The sequence below is a fragment of the Mesocricetus auratus genome, unplaced genomic scaffold (assembly GCF_017639785.1).
Source record: "Mesocricetus auratus isolate SY011 unplaced genomic scaffold, BCM_Maur_2.0 Super-Scaffold_6730, whole genome shotgun sequence".
Classification (NCBI taxonomy): Eukaryota; Metazoa; Chordata; class Mammalia; order Rodentia; family Cricetidae; genus Mesocricetus; species Mesocricetus auratus.
The window spans coordinates 65,778,043-65,798,925 of NW_024429184.1; the positions used below are offsets into that span (position 1 = coordinate 65,778,043).

Genomic DNA, 20,883 nt, shown 5'->3' on the forward strand with positions numbered 1-20,883 from the left:
CATTAACACGTGATGTCACTAACAGGATGGAATTACTTCAGCTATAAAATATTTTGATTCCTTTTCCCCCAGTGATTCTCAGTAACATATCCATCTTGTAATTCCCCAGACCACTATCAAAATGCTTAATACTATTTTATTCCCTAAGTTAAAGAACTCCTGAACAAACAAAATTACACATACATTAAAATAATACAACAGAACTGTTGTTGAAATGCAAATGTATTGCATCAGTATATTTTCTTAAATACTAATAAAGTCAATGTCACTGAAACAACACAATGTAAAAGAGTACTTAAAAATTAGGTCTGCTTTTTGAAACTTAGTAACTGTCCAGTTTGTCTTATGTACTATTTAATGTTGCTACTATGTATTAAAAAATAAAAAATTGTATTAGCAGAGAGATAGAAACACACAGATAGCTCCACAACACTATCCTCTCACATGTACTTGTGTCACTGATAACTGTATCACACAGCACAAACTTTGTGGCTCAGAAAGCAATGTTGAAAAAATAAAAATAAAATGGCTCAAATAGAAATTCCACACTTTTTTTTTAAAGAAAGATTATAGTCAATTAGGGAGAAATGGTATAAATAGAAGGATACTCTCTCATGACTTTGAAGCCCCTGGAAACTCTACTCCTACCAACATACCTTGGCAGATAATCGCTCGTCAATAGGAAGAGAAACTCCCAGAGTAGATGGGTCTGTTTCACCCGTAGATAGAAAATTTTTCTGTGTGTATACACATTAAAAATATGTTAGGTAATTGCTTTCGTACATTTCAAAGTGTCTCTACGGTCCATATGCTAAACTGTTACATAAGGCACAGCAGAGGATGCAATGGGGATGAAGTCAGAGACCGTCTGAAAGCACACCGAAAGCAACTGAGAAGAATCCCTTCACATCAACTTCCGGAGGCGAGGCTCAAGCTTTAACTCAGATGGCAGCACATATACATCTTTTGAATTGGGGTGATTATAATCATGAAATGGTCAATTTTTTTCCACTTTATATTCCTCTAGTATAGACGGAGGTTCTTCATTATTTTAACTTCCTCACCAGTATCTTTATGAAGAGCTGCAATGGCTGTTTTTTTACTGTTTGCTGTAGTTACCTAGGTCAATAGATGCACAAAGTCCCGAATAGTAAACTGAGTGCTGCTGCTGTGAGTCCCTCCATTCATGTCACTAAGCACTGATGCAGCATCAGTGAGCACTGCTGAGTATAAACTGGGCGGCCAAGGACCTAGAGCGCAAGCTTCTACAACTACCAGCCACTCTTACAAGGCACACGGCACTGACCACGCCAGTTAATCTGATTATAACGTGAGAATGGTACCTGCCCTGCACAACTACCAAAGTTACCACAAGGATCACAGAGGATACAAAACATAAAGTCTCTTTGAACACTTTAAAAGAATCTTTTGATATTACTACTTCATCACAAAAGCTAAATAAGTCCCTTAGCTTCTCTACCTCAGTTCCTTCACCTGTAAAATAGGCAATATCATCTACAACACTACATCATAAAAACTAAATCAGTATGTGTTGGTCTATCCAGTTTCTTGGATTCATGAACACATTAAACAATTATTGGCCATTTAATGTTTAGCAACTAGTATTTTAAATGTCAAGGAAACAATAAGTTTATTTTTCCTCTAATCATTTAGTTAATAAAAAAACAATTAACTGCAATACAATGCACTATCTGCTTCAACAGCATTATATTAAAAACATGGAATGAGGGACTAGAGAGAAGGCTGGGAGGTTAAGAGCACTGGCTGCTATTCCAGAGGTCCTGAGTTCAATTCCAGCACCTACATGGTGGCTGACAACCATCTATAAGAGATCCAGCAATTCCATCCACTCTTGGGCATATACCTAAAGGATGCACATTCATACAACAAAGACATCTATTCAACTATGTTCATAGCAGCGTTGTTTGTAATAGCCAGAACCTGATGTCCCTCAGCTGAAGAATGGATGGAGAAAACGTGGTACACTTACACAATGGAGTATTACTCAGCAGAAGAAAAAAAAAAACAATGACATCTTGAATTTCGCAGGAAAATGGACAAAATTAGAAGAAATCATCCTGAGTGAGGTAACCCAGTCACAGAAAGACAAACATAGTATGTACTCACTCATATATGGATATTACACATAGAGCAAAGCACTACCAGTCTACAATACATACCACCAGAGAAACTAGGAAACAAAGAAGACCCTAAGAAAAAAACACATGGTTCCCCAAAGAAGGGGACAAGGCCAAGAACTCCTGAGCAAATTGGGGAGGGGGGCAAAAGAGGGATAAGGAAGACTAAGACAGGGGAGGAATAGAGGAGAGCAAGAAATAGAGGAAGCCAATATGGGTTTAAAGAGAAATCTGGCACTAGGGAAATGTCCAGAAATATACTAGAAGGACCCCAACTAAGAATCTAGGCAGTAGTGCAGAGGCCACCTTTGATGTCCTTCCCTGGTAATGAGACTGATGACTACCTTAACTGCCACCCTAGAGCCTTCATCCGGTAGCTGATAGAAGCCGAAGCAGGCACCTACAGCTAAGCACTAAGCCATACTCCTGGAATCTAGTTGTAGAGAGGGAGGAGGGATGAGCAAAGGAGTGAAGACCGTTCTGGAGAAACCCACAGAAACAGCTAATCTGACCTAGTTAGAGCACACAGACCCCAGTCTTAAAACTGGGGAACCAGCATTAAACTAACCCAAACCTTCTGAATGTGGGAGCCAGTTAGGAGGCCTGGGCAGTCTATGGGACCTCTAACAGTGGAACAGTATTTATCCCTAGTGCACAAAGGGACTTCAGGAAGCCCATTCCCTATGGAGGAATACTGTTTCCCTCCTCCCCCAAATGATGTGACAAACTTTGACAATCCCCCATGGAAGGCCTCACCATCCTTGGGGAGTAGGTGGAGGGTGGGTTGGGGAGGTTGTAAGGGGAATGGGAGGATGGAAGGGAGAGGGAAGAGGGGGAATGATATATAAAATGATTGTTTCTAAAAAAAAAAAGGTTTCTTTTAAAAATAGAGTTGTGAACTAACTAAATTAATTTACTGACTTGATTTCAAAGCTGTTCTGTCTGCCCTATAAGAACATAAATGATCCAATATTCTAAAAACTAGACAAAAAATGGTATTTGTTTAGTGGCTCTCCTGGGCAATGGTTAAATTGGTCTTTTGCTTTTTTTGTTTGTTCTGTTTTGTTTTTCAAAACAGGCTTTCTCTGTGTAGCCCTAGTTGTCCTGGAACGAACTTTGCAGACCTGGCTGGCCTCAAACTCTCAGAGCTTCGCCTGCCTCTGCCTTCTGAGTGCTGAGGATTAGAGGCAAACGTCACCACTGCACCCACCTATGTAATTTCCTTGCTATCAACTCACACCTCCACGTATCATCCAAAGGCTTTAAGAAAATGCCACAACTTCACCACTGTATTTTTAATAACCCATTACAAAAACAACTCCTTCATGGTAATGGAAAGACCTGTGCTCCCTTCATCACATCCACTTCCCTTATCAAGGCACTTCCTTTTCATGCCACTCACGACTGTCCAGCTTGACATGACCACAGCCATCACTGCTGTGACTGCCAATTTGGTGCTCATCTCAAGTCGGGTGGAAAGACATTAAAGTGATACCCAGACTGTTCTTCCTTGTTGTAAGACGAGTGCTGTACCACAGAGCTACGTCTCTAGCCTCCAGACTGTTTTATAACTGATATTGGCCATGTCAACAGTTTTTGAGGAAGGCTGGTTAGCCATGGTCCACCTTTGGCAAGCCCAGACATAATCCCTTTCCTTCTGCCTTGCTGTTACCTAAGACATGACACAGTGTCTAAGAACTCATACTTTGTGTAATCCAAGATCTGTCTTTCATTCTTTGACTTTTCTGTAGCCTCTACCTTTGGTAGCCAGCTCTCACAAGCTGAAACCACATTTTTACGAGACATGCCCAGCACCCCCATCAATCCATTTCTAATCTTACACCCATGAAGTCAGAAAAAAAGGAAGATATGACATATGGGACAGGCCTAGGGAGTCAAGCTAGAACAGGAAAGGTGTGACAGGCTAAGGAATTCGACTTTTTATTCCAAAATTAGTGAGGAAGACACTGAAAACTAAATAAGCTGTAGGATCATTCTGGAAAGTGATAATCAGTATAAGTTCAGATGAGACATAACAGAATTTGTAAGTTAATGAGAGTCTCTAACAAGTTGAAGTAACTGTTCTAAAGCAGTTGCGCTCTTCATAGACATTCCAGGAACTCAACACTTCCCCACAGCCCATCACACAGACTGCCTTTCAACAACACAATCCTAGCCTTCTACATCATTTCTCATTACTCTATAGAAAGGCTAGCATCCATCATCAAGCTGGTAAATGTCTCAAATGCCAAAAGTCTACAGTCCACATCTTTCTTCAGTCTATATTCTCCATTTGAAAAGCTTTCTCTACTCTATTGTCTTTCCTAATATCTAAATTCTTCCTACCCTGTAAATACCTTATAAAAATTATACCTCCCACTGATCAGGATATTTTGATATCCTGATCTTGATGAACTATTATATTCACAGCTAAATCCTAAAGCCCTTGAAGACAGGATCTACAGTGTAACAAACTATTGTGTTTTTTAAACATTAGTAGAGTGATAAAAAAATGTATGAGAATGTTTTTAAATAGTTTGTACAACTACTAACTGGTGCTCTGTTTTCCAACAAAAATTAACAAATGTGATCAGCTTGATTGGTACAAAAATATCAAGTAATCTAAATCATGAAAAAACATAGTTCAAAACATTTTTAAGTAAATTGACTATTACTTGTGATCAGTATAAATTGTGGAACAAAAATCAACAAGCTAAAAGCAAGCATACAACAGTTCCAGGATATTTATAGACAGCAATGAAAGCAAATGCAAAGCAAGAATAAAGGCAATGACTGCATTAATAGAAAATTATAAGGTGTAGACTATAATCTCGACAAAAGCAAAGATACAAAAAAGTACCACTCAAAAGTCTCAGAAACACAAATGAAGCTGTTTTTCTACTTGACTTGAATCGCTGAAGTGCAAATGATTACAAGCTATTACAGATTTTTAAAAACAAATTAAAAGAGAACATTATGCAGGCAACCCTACCTTTCTTTTTGCTTGTGTAATGCCCTAAAGTCAAGAGAAACAAACCATTGATAAGGTGTATTCAGTAAAGATCTGTTCTTTCCAATTACAACTTGAAACAAGTGTTTATAAAGCAATGGAAAAGCCAGGAGTATTGTGAATACTGGAAACATAATTGCTTAAATATTTTTAGAACCTACAAAGAAAACTGTATTGTAAAACTTATAATAAGATAATCTGATAATTGCAAAATGGTCCTGCTACATAAACGATTAATCGTAAAGCAAAGCCGCTGGTGGCCCTTGAGATCCAAACATGAAATGTTCCAAAGGCTCTTGCTAAAGCCTGATCTCCATTTGGTGGCACTCCTTTGGAAGGTCCTGGAAACTCTGATTAGTCCAGTCTTGCTGGAGAAAACAGGTCACTTGGGACATGCCACAGGGAGGCTCCGTCTCATCCCCACACCCTTGCTGCTTGTTATGTATACAAACTTTGTTCTGCTGCACATTCCTACCACAGGCCCACAGCCTTGGAGTCAGCTGACCACAGACTGGACCTCAGAACTCTTTTTCTCTCTTACGCTGCTTCTCTCAGATACTTTTCACAGTAAAGAAAAAATCCTGACTGAACATAGTAGTTCATAAAACTGTTAACTGAAAATTTATAAGCATATCAAATAAAAAAAATAATTAGTCACTATTACACTGTGGGGAATAGTGGATAGGCCCCCTTAAACAAAGATAGCTTTACAGAAAACAAGCAAGCACTGTTTACAGTGGGTAATCTTGCTTAATATTAAAATCCATTTCCCTAGTAAAACACTCTCCTGTGCTGGAAACTAAATCCAGGGCCTTGCTGAACAACAAAGCTCCAAGAAGAGTCTATTATTTCACAGCACAAATTCTCACATTTTTTTCTACCAAGAATTAATTTTGACTATACTAATTGGCCAGGTATCACATATGATCAACACTTTCCAAAAGTAAATTTAGTGATAAATCCAAACAGACAAAATACTAGTCATTAATATAACATCTTACCTGAGTAAGATAGCGTCTATAATCTTGCCTCAATTCTTCTTTTAATTTATGCTTCTTACGTTCATAGTCTTCTCCAAGTGGTAAACTTAATCCATAGTCAATTCCTAAAACAGAAAGCAACTTAAGTAGCACATTCCTTTTCAAAGCAATTTCAATGATGTTTCCCCTCCTGTAACAAAGCACGTAAGGACTGTAATCAGTTAGCTTTCGTGTTCTGAATGCGGTGGTAGGTGATACACAGATGCAGTGGCAATTATTTCCACTTGTGCACCCTAGCCATCCTGTTCCCCTGCCCAGGACACTGTTTCTTCTGTCTCCTTCAGAGCTTTCTATGTAGCTACATTACAACAATTTTAGGTTATTGTATATGCAAGGATGTATGTGAGTACCTTTCTCCCTGTTTAGATAAATCATCATTAAGCATCTTGTTTTTCTTCTCTTTTAGTTTTTATTGTTGCTGTTGCTTTGAGACTGATTTCCTCCAGCAAGGCTGGACTAACCAGAGTTCCCAGCACCTCTCAAATATGATTTTTAAATTTTCAGAAAATAAAAATAATCACTTCTAAGGCTGGAGATGTGGCTCAGCTAGTTGAGTATTTGCCTAGCATACAGGAAACCCTGGGTTGGATCCTTAACACTGCGTAAAATACAGTAATACACATCTGTAATCCCAGAACTCGAGAGGGCGAGGCAGGGAGACCAGAAGTTTCAGATCATCCTTAGCTGCAAAGACTTTGAGGTCAGCCTAAGGTACATTAGACCCTATCTCAAATTAATTAATTTTAATTACTTACATAATTTATATAATATATAGCTAATTATAAAATAAAAATTATTACTTCTAAAAGAAAAAGCTTATAACTAATCTAGGTACTACAGAAGAAATAGTAGATGAATTTATAAACTGTCATAAAACATCCAATTTTGTATTCCTTACAATTTAAGGAATTATGGATATGTTCAATGAATGTGTCCTCTGCTTTTGTTTGAACTCAAGAAAGGCCAAGACTACATATGTATAAATACATGTCTACTGTTTTATAAAACACTAAATTTCACTTTACACTATAAACACTGTGAAATTCTTTTGATAAGCATACCTTGCCTATTTAATGCCTTGGTGATAAAGATATAACAGGCAGGGATATCTCAAGCATTCCCTGTATCTTGACTTTACATCATCCTGAAAGAAATCTCCTTGCTCCCAGAGAAATAGTGTGTTTTTAAATACAGAATTTAAGCCAAACGAGAGAAACAGTAGGAGGGTTCTTATCTGGTCTTTTTTTTTGAGTTGTATGTGTGCATGCACACAAATGCACATACACATGCAAGTATACACATGCCACACATACCACATGTGTGGCAGCAGAGGGCAACTCTCACGACTCAGTGTCTCTCCTGCTACACTGGACATTCTAGGGATCACACTCAGGTCATCAGGCCTAAGTGCAAGAAATTCCTCTACCTGCCAAGCCACTTTGCTGGCCTTACTTTAATATTTTTAATTAGCATACAAATTAATGGGCTTCATTCACATATGCATTCTATTTATCTCTCATTCAGCAAGAGTATGCGTGTGGAACTAAAGGATTAGATCAGCAAAAACAAAGCCCATGCTGCACTCAACTTTGTAACACCTAACATACAACTTATACCCATGAAATGTTTACCAAATCAATACACAAATGGACTGGGCATGGTGGGACACACATGTAATGATAGCACTCAGGAGGTGGAGGCAGGAAGACCAAAAATTCAAGGTCATCCTCACTGCATAGGGAGTTTGAGGCCCATCTAGGAAACATGAGACCCTGTCTCAAAAAATAAAATAATTTTGAAAATGGCCATCTAAAGGAATGGCTAAGAAAAGGAAGACATGAGAAGGAAGGGGCAAGAATATCATCCTCTCTGGGTTTCATCTCTGCTTCTTAGCAGTTTGAGGGCATTGAGAGGAAGGACTAACAGTACCTAATAACCAGAGTTACATGTCTAGTGACACGAAGTCACAATAGACATTCTATGGTGTCAAGGAGAAAATGACAATGCTGAAAGGGTGATACCTTCCTGTAGGCCCAACTTTCGGCTGAAAACAAATTGTAGCTTCTTGGACATCATATTCTTACAATGCCTTTACTACAATCTTGAATTCTATTTGCAGGTCTCTCTAGAAGAACTGGAAAATGTGAAATCATGTTCGTTTATAAATTGTTGACCCTATTAAGTTCAACTTTATTAAGAGTATTTGATCTACATAAACCCAGGTACTCCAAACCTGAAACACACTGAAGACCGTAAGTTTAAGGCTTTCCTGAACTAGATTGAGCCTGGCTGAGGCCAGATGGGTGGGCACTTAATGAGACCCTGTCTAGAAAGAGAAGAGGTATAACTCAGTGCTAGAGAGTGCTGGCTCAACAGGCACAAAGCCCTGGGTCCGATCCCCAGTACTGCAAATGGAAACGACATCTGGTTTCTATTACTGATTAAAATACTACTTGTAACACTGGCTTAATAAGCAGCCATTGAGAATGCTTAATGTATTATTAGTAAATCTATTATAAGCTTAGAATAGTGGTATACCCCTTTAATTTCAGCATTCCAGAGGCACAGGCAGTGATCTCTAAGTTAGAGGCCAGCCTGGTCTATATAGCAAGTTCTAAGCTACGAAAAGCTACAGAGTGCATCCTTGTCTCAAAAAAAAGAAAGAAAAGAAAAAAAAACTTTTGGTTTAGTCAACATAAAATACCATCTAACTAATTCGTATTTTTGTCACCTAGTACATAAATATTCATAAAGACAAAAGGGTCAGTGGATAAAAGCACATGCCTGGAAAGCCTAACCTGAGTTCTATCTCTGGAACCCACAGAAGGTAAGAACTGACTCCAACAAGTTGTCTGCTCTCCACAGTCTCTATCGTACCTACACACACACACACACACACACACACACACACACACACACTGATGATAAAGTAAAATGTAAGTAAATAAAATTAACTGACTAGAATAATTTAGATATTCTACTAATTTCCATAAAGTACTAACAGTGGCACTTAAACTTGAGCTAAGAAACATAGTGAGACTTACTTAGCTGTTGCCCCTGATGGTACTAGTGGCAAGAAAAGTATTAGTGTCATTCAAAGTGATGTCACTACAAATAAGCATCAGTGACACTGGTAGTTAACATTATGCTTCATGACTAACAATCATGAAGCATTAGGCTCCTGTAACTAGTTGTGAGATTTTTTTTAAAAAAGTAATATTTAAACCTAAAGCTTATAATCATTTTTAAATGAATTTACCTCCTAAGAAAGTACTCACAATAAATACTGTTCGAAACAAATTCTCACAGAGCATGTATTCCCTCCATGTTATGTAACAACCAACCAAGATAAATCACAGGGAGTAATTACAAGTCTCTATATAAGGTGGCTTAGGAAGACATGACCTGCACTGTCCAAAGCCTCAGCTACAGAGGTGTCCCTGCAAAGACCCCTGGACTCACAACACAGGGCCGGGGGTGTCAGCATATCATCTGCAGTAAGGAAAGCCAACACCAAGTGTGCCACAAGAAACAACTAAAGGCTGCTGGCATCGGTAACCTTCCTTCTTCCTTAATCTAAATATTTACATCCCCTCCGTTTTACAATAATCGAACTTTTAGAACAATACAAAATTCTTCTGCCACTTCTTTTCTGGTATTTTTTTAAAGTGATAAATCATGTACTTTGTTCTTTTTGGATTAATATTTCTTTTTCAAATTTCCATAAAATTATTTTGAAATGTGTTTTTTAATAGCGGTCAGCCATGTTGAAATCAGCCAAGCACAGTGAAGCTCATCAATGGTTCCAGGACTCGGATGCTGAAGCAAGACAATCCCAAGTTCAAGGACATGAGCAACACATAAGAGCCTCAGAAACAAAGCAAAAAGCCAAGCTATGTAGGTTCTACAAACAAGCATGGAATCACTTCATCTAGTTCGGCAAACCAAACTGGTAACTTCAGAGCACATTAATAATAATGATGATAAATCATTTATATTGAACCTGAAGTGCTGAGTGGTGGCATTTTTATTTAAGAATCTAGAATTGTCAGCTAAAATCACCATGGACTTCAGACACAGAATGCATTCCTGCTCAGGGATTAGGAACTGAAGAGGAACCAAAAAAGAACAAAGACAAGATGACGCTGAGGGTCTCCTAAGATCACCTCAAGCTTGAGGATTAAGTAGAATTTACAGCATGAAGGAATCACTGTATTCACAACTAAACTTTGTTATAGTAAAAAGATGAAAACCAAAATTAGCAATAGGAAGACGTGTATGCAGAAAAATCCAGCAGAAACTAGGCATCAGCTACCACCCTGATGGGGTCACCCAGAACACAGTAGTCCCTTCAACCACAGGTTGAGACAACACACTTGGAGTGCCATCTATCTCCCAGGAACTATTAGAGAATCAATACCAAAGATTTTATAAAAATGACGACAGTTCTAGGTTTCTCAAGAGAAAGTAAATAGTGTCTGTGTTTTACACAGACTGGGGCACAATGAGCTGCCATTCTTATTATTTAACGGTAGTTTTCATCAGTGTGGGAATCACACTGATGGGTAAGTTCCAAGCACAGGTCAATCTTACAACAAAACTTTCTAAGGACAAGCAGTTCAAGGTCAACTATGTCAACAGTTTTCTGCACAAGGAGGGACTAAGAACAGAAGAGGAAAACCAAAAGTGACCCTGCCAAGCCAAGTAAAAGCAACATATCATGAAAGAAGTGAGAAAATACTTCATAAAGATGACATTTTTTGGGGGGGGGGGTTTTCGAGACAGGGTTTCTCTGTATTGTTTTGGAGGCTGTCCTGGAACTTGCTCTGTAGACCAGGCTGGCCTCGAACTCACAGAGTTCCACCTGCCTCTGCCTCCCAAGTGCTGGGGTTAAAGGCGTGCGCCACCAACGCCCGGCTGACAAATTTTTTATAAAATAAAATTTCAGAAGCAACCATTAAATACAGCTGTGTTTGGATTATTAGTGACCATTAACTCCGTGGGTACGCAATAAAAGAGAAAGCCTGATTAAACTTGGAGACAGAAAAAAACAATTCTGCCTGGGTCAGCAGGGCACAATGGAGCTGGAGCCCAGAGAAACCTGGAATGAGGGGACAGGAGACACGAGAAACAAAGCAAGACAGGCTTTCTGATCAAGCTGCAAAGTTTTATTTTTCTCAGGAACCTTATATAGTGGTTAGGGTAGGAGGCTAGGTAAGCGGGGGTGGGGTGGGGGTGGGGGGCCGTGGGTGTGTCAAAGAGAGGGGTATTGCCTAGTAACCAGGCCACAGCATGTTCTTAGTCATGGGGAAGGTGAGCAGGATAGCAGGTGAAGATAAGCAGGATGGTGGGGGGGAAGGGTAAAAGGTCACAGAAGGAGGGTTTGTTAAGTGACCTAACTGTGGAATGTTCTTTCTTTTAGCTATCTCCTATTGATTCATTAGTGGGTGAGTGAAGGTTGAATGGGCTGTTTGTGTGGGCTTTTGGAAGCCTTTAAAGTTTAGTTATAACAATTGCTCCTGGCACAATTCTTTAAAAGTTTTGCTGTAACAGCATCAACTCCATATGGACTAAGGATCTCAACATAAGACCTGGTACCCTGATCCTGTCAGAAAAGAAAACAGGAAATGTGTGCAGTTGGATTTTTTTCTTTGGGCTACCAACCAGCTCCCAAATAAAGAAATGGAGACTTATTGTTAATTATGAATGCAGATCTATAATAGACATTCCCAACAAAGAAGAGTCCACGACGAAATAATTTTACTACTAAACTCTTCATAGATTACTCTAGTTTACGGCAAATTTAGCTACATATGGCCACATACAAAAGATCGGATTTCACTATTAGAGGCTTTGCCAAAGATATAACAGAAGCAATATGAAATGAACCAACCATGCAAGGGAGTTCTGTGAACTGGATCATAGAAGTATGTTGTTTTGGTCAAAATACTTTATCACCATGACCAGAAGCAACTTGGGAGAGGAAAGGATTTCAGTTCACACCTCCAGGTAACAATCTCTAAGTGAAGGAAGTCAGTGCAGAAACTCCAGCAGGAACTGAAGCAGCAAGTATGGAGGAATGCTGCTCACTGACTTGTGTTCAGTACGCTTTCTTATACAGCCCAGGCCACCTGCCTAGGGATGGCACAACCCACAGTGGCCTGGGACTTCCACTTCACTCAGCAATACAGCTAATTCCTCAGACACTGGCCACAGACAAATCTGATCAAGGTGATTCCTCAACTGAAGATCCCTCTTCCCAGCTAACTCTAGGTTGTGTAAAGTGATCGGCAAAAACTAACCAGCACGATATGCTCTCCTTGTTTTTTGACTGGGTCTCATACAGCCAAGGTTAGCCTGAAACTCTCTATATAGCCAAGGACAGCCGAGCTCTTAATCCTGTTTCTACCCTCTTAGTGCTGTGGCAAAGCACTGCTACCTCTACTTACCTCGCAGTAGAACTTTAGGTTATTGAGAAAGATCATGAAGTTTTACGGAGATCGTAGTCCTTCCAGTTAATTCATGCCCACACAGATAGACAGACATGTACACAAATAATTATTTTTCAAATAAAAAGAGATCTCAAATGATCAATTGGTATACCTCAAGGTCTTAGAAAACTGAGGACAAGCTAAACTGAAAACCAGTAGACAACAAGAAACAATAAAGACCCAGGTGTAAATAAAGGCTAAAAAAATTAATACATAGACTCAAGGAAGAAAACACTTGATTTATTAAAAGAAAATAAAACTGGCAAATCCCTAGCCAAATTAATCAAAAGAAAGTGAGAAAATAATCAAATTAGTAAAATTAAAGATGATAAAGTAGAGATTACTATGAATTTCAATGAAATAGAGAATCACTGGGGTATATTTTGAAATTAAAAAATAAATTGCAAAAAGCTGAAAAATCTGTAAAAAGTGTATAAATTCCAACACACAGATGACCTGCCAAACCAAAAGATACAAATAACATAATCAGATCTATAATAGACATTCCCAACAAAGAAGAGTCCACGACGAAATAATTTTACTACTAAACTCTACCAAGTTGATACCAATATCCCTCAAACTGTCCATAAAATAGAAAGAGAAGGAACAGTATGAAACTCATTCTTTGAATGCAGCATTACCCTGACACCAAAACCAGTTAAGAACACCAAAGGAAACTACGTCAATTTCCCTGAACATGCACATTGTAAATTAAACTCAATAACACATTAAGATCATACACACCAGGACTGGACTGACTAGTTTTTATGAAATTGGCGTAAACTAGAGTAATCTATGAAGAAGTACCTAAATTGAGAAAATGTATCTAACAGACTGACCGTAGCTCTATGTGGCATTTACTTGATTAATTATTAATGTGGGAAGGGTCCCGCCTACTGTAGGAGGTGCAATCCCTGGAAAGTGGCCTTGTATTGTAGGATAATCTTTTTGTTCATTGTGAAGATGTGTCTCTGCCAAGGCACCTTTTGATTGGTTTAAGAAAGAGCTCAACAGCCAATAGCTGGACAGAGATGGGAACTCTGGGTGAGAATCTGAAGCAGGGAATTTGCCCACCAGACACTGGAGAAAGGGGATACATGGTACTGAGCAGAGGTAACAAGCCACGTGGCAGAATGTAAACAGGTTAATTTAAGTTCTGAAAGCCAGTTGGGAACAAGTCTTCATAATTAAGGCCAAGCTTTCATAATTAATAAGTCTCCATGTTATTATTTGGGAGCTGGTAGGTCAAAGAAAGTCCTGTTACAGTCCTGGGTTAAGAAACCAAGCTGAAGAAGCCATAGAGAGAGGATGGCGCCAGATGTATTACTCCTTCAGGGCTCCCCTTCCAGTTCCTGACCTGACTTCTCTTCAGGGTGACTATAAGCTATAGACTGAAAAATCCCTTTCCGCCCCAGGTTGCTTTACCATGCACAGCAAGAGAAAGCAATCTAAGATGATGGCCAATCTGATTTCATGTCAAGGATGCAAAATCTGTTCAACATGCACAAATCCATAAGTATAATTTATTATATTAATTGACTTGAGAACAGAAATTCAGGCTGGAGGGATAGCTCAGCCGCTAAACGCTAGGCTCACAACCAAAAATATGAGAACAGAAATTATATAATCACCTCAATCAATGTAGAATTTTTACAAAGTTCAACATCTCACTGGGTGGTAATAGTGCACACCCTTAATCCCAACACTCAGGAGGCAGAGGCAGGCAGATCTCTGTGAGCTCAAGACCAGCCTGGTATACAGAGGGAGTTCTAGGACAGGCTTCAAAGCTACATAGAGAAACCCTGTCTCAGGGAAAAGAAAAAGGGTTTAATATCGCTTGATCATAAAAAGCCCTGAAGAAATTAGTAATAGAAGGGGCTGAAGTGATCTATGGCTCAGAGGTTAAAAGCACTGGCTGCTCTTCCAGAAATCCTGAGTTCAATTCCCAGCAACCACATGGCGGCTCACAACCATCTGTAATGAAATCTGGTGCCCTCTTCTGGCCTGAAGGAGTACATGCAGACAGAACACTGTATACATAATAAAGAAATCCTTAAAAAAAAAGAAATTAGAACTAGAAAGAACATGTCTCAACATAATAAAATTTTAAGACACTAACTAAAGAAAATGAAAAGATAGTCCATATGCTATTATAGAAAATGGCTGTATTACCAAAACCATCTACAGATTCAATGCAATCCATACCAGTCCCAATGACATTTTCACACACACACACATACACACACAAACAAAGGTTAAAATTCATATTGAAAGGAAAAGGACTCAAATAGCTAAAAGCTAAAACAAACAATCCTTAGTACAAAGAGTCATGCTGGAAGAGCATAAAACCTGATCCCAAATTATATTGCTGAGCCTGGAGGTGGCAGCACACACCTTTAATCCCAGAAAAGGGGGAAAGGGAAGGGTAGAGCAGTGCACCAACTTCTCACAACGGAGCTCTTCCTCCCTACACGAATGCATTACGCTTCTTCAAGTCTCTGTTTCCCCACAGTCCATCCTACTGCACCAAGCAGAGCAGGGCCTGGCAGCTGTCCACCATGCTCACAGTTTAGTGCCCCATCAGATTCAGTCACCAAATTACGTCCACTTTACCTCACAATGGCTTTGTCATGTTCTGCTTTCTTTTCTTTTTTTTCTTTTTTTTTTTTTTTTTTTTTTTTTTGAGATAGGGTTTTTCCGGGTAACTCTGACTGTCCTAGAACTCACTCTATAGACCAGGCTGGCCTCAAACTCACATGGATACGTAGCACAAACAAAACCCCAGAGATGACATTGGGATTAAACCTGAAGATCAGAGAAGCAAAGTGGTCAGTCACTGGAGAGTTCTCACCTCTACCAATGTTCAGACCAAAGGGGGATCCTGTCACCAGACTGCATCTCCAGACTGCACTGCTCCTCAGACTGCCTAGATTGCAATGTGTTCTTATCTCCTCCCACCTTATACTCCTCTCTCTGCCCAGCCACATCACTCCCGTTTCCACCTCCCTAGTGCTGGGACTAAAGGCATGAGCTCTGTTTCTCTTTTAGACTGATTCACTCTCATACAAGGCCCAGGGTGGCCTTGAACTCACAGAGATCCATCTGCCTCTATCTCCTGAGTCCTAGGATTATAAGGAGTGTGCCACCACTGTCTGGCCTCTATGGCAGTGACTAGCTTTACATTCTGATCTTCAGGCAAGCTTTATTATATCATAAACAAAATATCACCACAATTAACGCACAAGAGGATGTGTTTAGGGCCCAGTGAGATGGCTCAGTGGGTTAAAGCATCTGCTGCCAGGCCTGACAGACTCCATTAATTCCATTCAATGAAGGGAGAGAAATGATATCCACAAGGTGTTCTTCAACTACCTAAGACTGCAACCCCTAAATAATAAAAAATATAATGTATTTTTCAAAAGATGAGTTCAGCTTAAGGTTAAGGGAGCACAGGGAAGAGCAATGGGGATGGGGAGCAAGTGGAAAAAAGTATAATGACACACATACATATATAAAGATTCCATAGTAAAAAGTATTACTGTGTCTGCTAATGTGAAACTGTACTCACTTCAGCACCACACACAGTGAAATAGGAATGATAGAGAGAAGATTAGTACGGCCCCTGTGCAAGGATGACATGCAAATTCGTGAAGTGTTCCATATTTCAATGGACCAAGCTCCTGGAGTACAATCCAAGTGAAGGAGGAGCGACAATATAAACAAAGGAGTTAAGACCACGATGGTGAACCCACAGAATCAGCTGACCTGAGCTAGTGAGAGATCACTGACCCAGGTCTGACAAATGGAAACCTGCATAAGACCAAACTAGACTCCCTTAATATAGGTGACAATGGTGTGACTGGGACAATATATGAGGCCACTGGCAGTGGGTCCAAGTTCTAACACTAATGCACAAACTGACTTAGGAGAGCCCATTCTATATGGAGAGATACCTGCTCAGCCTAAACACAGGGGTGTGGGGGGGTGGAGAGATGCCTTGGTCCTACCTCAACAAGATAACGGGGCAGACTTAGTAGACTTCCTAGAAGAGGCCTTACCCTCTCTGTGGAGCAGATGGGAGGGGGAGGGGGAGGTGGAAGGCACAGGAGGAGAAGACAGAGGGAGAACTGGGTAAAAACTAAATTAATAAAAAAAATTTTTTAATCTACGTGAAAACTACTGATGTGCTGACCCTCACAAAGTTTATCAAAGTATTAGTAACTTCTATTGTCAGTTACAAATGCATAGGGTTAACTTAAAACCAGCAAAACTAGGGACTAAAGAGGTAGCTCAGCTGGTAGAGTATTTGTCTTACATACATGAAGCCCTGACACCAACCCACAGACACCACATACAGACACGCTGTTACACACTGTCTCAGGGTTTCTACTTCTGTGAAGAGACACCGTGGCCATGGCAACTCTTATAAAGGGAAGCATTTAAATGGGAGGCTTACATTTTCAGAGGATTAGTCCACTATCAACATGGTGGGACATGGCAGGGTGCACAGTCATGACACTGAAGAAGGAGCTGAGTAAAGGTTTTATATCTTGCAGGCAACAGGAAGTGAGACTGGGTGTGGCTCGAGCATATATGACACCTCAAACTCTGCCTCCACAGTGACACACTTCCTCCAACAAAGGCCACACCTCCTAATAGTGCCACTCCCTTTGGGGGCCATTTTCTTTCAAGATCGGGCAGTAGGCAAGCCTGTAAAGCATTTTCTTAATTAATGGGGAGGGCACAGCCCATTGTGGGTGGGGCCACCCCTGGGCTGGTGGTCCAGGCTCTATAAGAAAGCAGGCTGAGCAAGTCAAGTGGAGCAAGCCAGTAAGCAGCACCCTCCATGGCTCTGCATCAGCTCCTGCCTCCCGGTTCCTGATCTGTGTAAGTTCCTGACTTAGCGGCCCTCAGTGGACTGTGATTCAGGATATGTAAGCCAAATAAACCCTTTCCTCCCCAAGTGCTTTTGGTCCTTGTGTTTTAAAACAGCAATAGTAACCATAAACAAGACAAAATTGTATAACATTCTTTAGTAATATTCAATGTAAATAAATAGTTATTTTAGATGACAATTTTTAAAAGATCTCATGCAAATTAAACTCTATATTCCCAAGACAACTGACTTTATTAAAAAAAAAAAAACACTCATTCATTCAAAATACCTTTTCCAAGTAAATAAGTGTCAAGCACTGTGGCAGCTAGCAAAAATATAGCACCACAGCAGAAATGTCCACCCCAATCCAGCAGTGAAAGCTAAAATTAGACAAGGAGATGAGAAGCCACGGAAGAGTTTGGAACAGATTAATACATGAGATTCATGTCTGGATGAGAGACTAAATAGCATGCAGACACATAAGAGGGCTCACAAAGAAAAGGTTACCGCTCAAGAGAATGGAGCTACACACAACAGTCAGGGGGACTGGAGAAGCGTGAACTGACTGGACATTAGGAATGCCATCCTATTAAAATGCACTGCATCTCCCTAATTATCTGATCTGCCAAGCAGAGAAAGGGAGCCAAGAATGAGGAAGCAGCTTGCTAACACGGCAAGAACCAGAAAGCTCAGAGGCCATGATACCCACGTAGAAGCAACATCCAGTAGGAAGTAAGAAGTTGATAAAAGAAAGTAGGTTGCAAATAAAATTGAGAAGAAACTGAGACTTGAGTACAGGTTTTCAAATTACATTTACACTGTTTGAAAAAAAAAATTGTCCTGTGAGTGGATACAGTCACTTGGGGAGTCATGAAGCAAAAGGAACAGCCTAATTCAGAACTCAAATCACTCCAATTTAAAAATAGACAAAGACTACTGCACATTATATTTTAAAATAATTCTCATATGTAAGGGGTATAGAATAAAATAACTCCCTTGCAGAAGATGTAAAGCTCAAGGAAACATTAACATTTATTATACATGTCAATTGTCTTTTCATAAATATTCAATTTCTGTTCATAACAATCCTGGGAGAAAATGTCCACACTATAAGGAAAGAAACTTAAAACAAACATGCCACATCACAAAGGCATGGCGATCCAATCAAGCCAAAACTACAACCCCAAAATTTCAGTGATTTTGCCTGAACTTAATGAATAGGTATCTAAAATAATCTATAATTAAGTTTTTAATTATCTCTTAGAATTTTAATTCACACAAATTTCAGATGAGAAAATAATCCAACTGACTTTTACGAGACAGGGTTTCTCTGTATTGTTTTGGAGGCTGTCCTGGAACTCGCTCTGTAGACCAGGCTGGCCTCGAACTCACAGAGATCTGCCTGCCTCTGCCTCCCGAGTGCTGAGATTAAAGGCGTGCACCATCAACGCCTGGCTGACTTTGTATTTTTAATCTTATTGTATGAATGCTTTGCCTACATGTATGTCTGTTCACTACACGAGTGCCTGGTCCCAGTAGATGTCAGAAGAGGGCATCGGATCCCTGAATCAGGGGTTAGAGGCAGACAGCTATAAACCACTAGATGGGAGCTGGGAACTAGGAACTGAACCTGGCCAGTCTGCAAGAGCAGCCAGTGCCCTTAGGCACTGAGCCGTCTCTCCAGACCCCAGTATTACCCAACTTACTTTAAAAAAACTAATGAGTTTAGATATTAAGGAAATTTACTAAAATATAATAGCTCATTTCCTTACAGCTGCATATTAACGAATAATTTTCAACAATTAAATGTGAATTACCTATATATCTGATACTGATACTAGGGCAATCACTTTGAGTTGTTGTTCTAATAAAGAAAAAAAGCCCTTTAACTACTGCCTCTTAGCTATCCTCTCTACCACTAAAAGCAAAGTAGCAACAGAAAATACACCTGTGATCATGAACTAGTCCAGTGAAAACAAGGAATCAAATGAATTCACTATATTTGACTTACTTTTTGTGAACATTTCAATCACCATCAATGAGTCACACAAGATACATATTATTGATAATATTCATGTTTCAACATTAAAAATGTCAACAAACTACTATTTTTGTTTTTTAAAAAGTTTCCAAATACTTCATACTAAGACATAATGTTGGACCCTTCCCCCATAGGGACTGCTGACCAGCTTGTGACTAGAAGTGAGCATATCCTATTCCCCTCCTTCCAATTAGACCTGTGTGCAAGTTCCTGTTTTCTGCCCACCCTTATTGTCTAAATTCAAGTTCCTGTTATCCACCCATCCTTTGTCGGAGTGGCCTGGGAACGTGAGCTTCTGACCTTAGCAGTTTTCCACCGTACCTGCTCACTGGTATTTAATGCTCTGCTCTTGTTACAATAAACGCCATTCTCCTTGCAAGAATGACCCGCTATCTTTTGTCTTCATTTAAATCCTCAGGCCCTCCCCTGGATCACTGAGAAGTACTGTAGCCCGAAATCACTACAACATAATTTTAAAATCAGTATGGTTGTACTATTAACTTTCTCGTTCCAATCTGGATGACCTTCGGCTGGGCAGCTTAATAGGTAAAGAGCTTGCCATGTAACAATGAGGGACCAAGTTCAATCCCTAGCAGCTATGTAGGAAACTGGATGTGACACATGCTTAGAATCCAAGGAGAAGCAAGAGGAACCCAACCTCTAGAGCAGCTCAGCTCCCAGTGAGCGAGCATGTCTCAGAGGGGCCCTCTCCTGGGAACTACACTCAAGGTGGCCTCTGAACCCCACATGTATATGTACATATGCAAACACAGCCACACAGAAAATGGTCCTCAATAACTTTTCATATACTTTATACTCCCTTCATTCTTTCCTACTGAAATTATTTATTTGCAAATGTCTGTGGGGCCTGGAGATGAAACACAGGTCCTCAGACTTGGTGGCAAGCATCTGTACCAGCTGAGCCATCTTGCCAGGCCTATGAATTTTAAGCAAAGCAAGTCTACCATTTTTAATCAATAAAAACAGGCTCTCTCGTGTACACACATACAAAAACACACTCAACACTTTACAATTTTGTTACTAATTTTTAGTATGTCACACGATTTCTTATATTATTTCCATCAATCACAACCAGACAATATCAATGAAACGGGTACAAGGTCTCCAAATTACATTTCATATGCAGTCTGTATTGTCATATGTAAGATTCCAAAATAAAGTTGCAAAGAAATCTTTTTTTCCCGGAGAAACAAACCTCTTTCACAATGCCCTGTTATGCATGCTACAATCAGCTGCACACTCATA

General features: G+C 39.7%; 1 protein-coding gene, 1 long non-coding RNA gene and 1 other non-coding gene across 19 annotated transcripts in view; 2 read left to right on the forward strand and 1 right to left on the reverse strand.

Moving 5' to 3' along the window:
* Cspp1 (centrosome and spindle pole associated protein 1) overlaps nt 1–20,883 on the reverse strand; it is a 96,593-nt gene that overhangs the window by 64,209 nt on the left and 11,501 nt on the right. For 12 of the 15 annotated variants that reach the window (XR_005875638.1, XM_040741443.1, XM_040741452.1 and 9 more), the window contains 3 exons: nt 6,171–6,274; nt 5,152–5,175; nt 657–737 (listed from right to left, as the gene is read on the reverse strand). Coding sequence is in view for 14 of the 15 variants with exons in the window: in XM_040741443.1 (XP_040597377.1) it covers nt 657–737; nt 5,152–5,175; nt 6,171–6,274 (209 nt within the window). In the remaining variant the exon portion in view is untranslated. The remainder of the gene's footprint in view (nt 1–656; nt 738–5,151; nt 5,176–6,170; nt 6,275–20,883) is intronic. The other 3 variants (XM_040741451.1, XM_040741448.1, XM_040741446.1) reach the window with 1 other exon arrangement.
* Nucleotides 8,237–10,991, forward strand: LOC121138776. 3 transcript variants are annotated; one of them, XR_005875641.1, is made up of 4 exons: nt 8,237–8,461; nt 8,945–9,036; nt 9,595–9,763; nt 9,965–10,991. It is a non-coding gene; the product is annotated as an uncharacterized LOC121138776 (long non-coding RNA). The 3 variants fall into 3 exon arrangements; XR_005875640.1 differs by having other exon boundaries at nt 8,237–8,431; XR_005875642.1 differs by lacking the exon at nt 9,595–9,763 and having other exon boundaries at nt 8,237–8,431.
* On the forward strand, nt 16,261–16,367 carry LOC121139101. Its single transcript, XR_005875937.1, has one exon. It is a non-coding gene; the product is annotated as a U6 spliceosomal RNA (small nuclear RNA).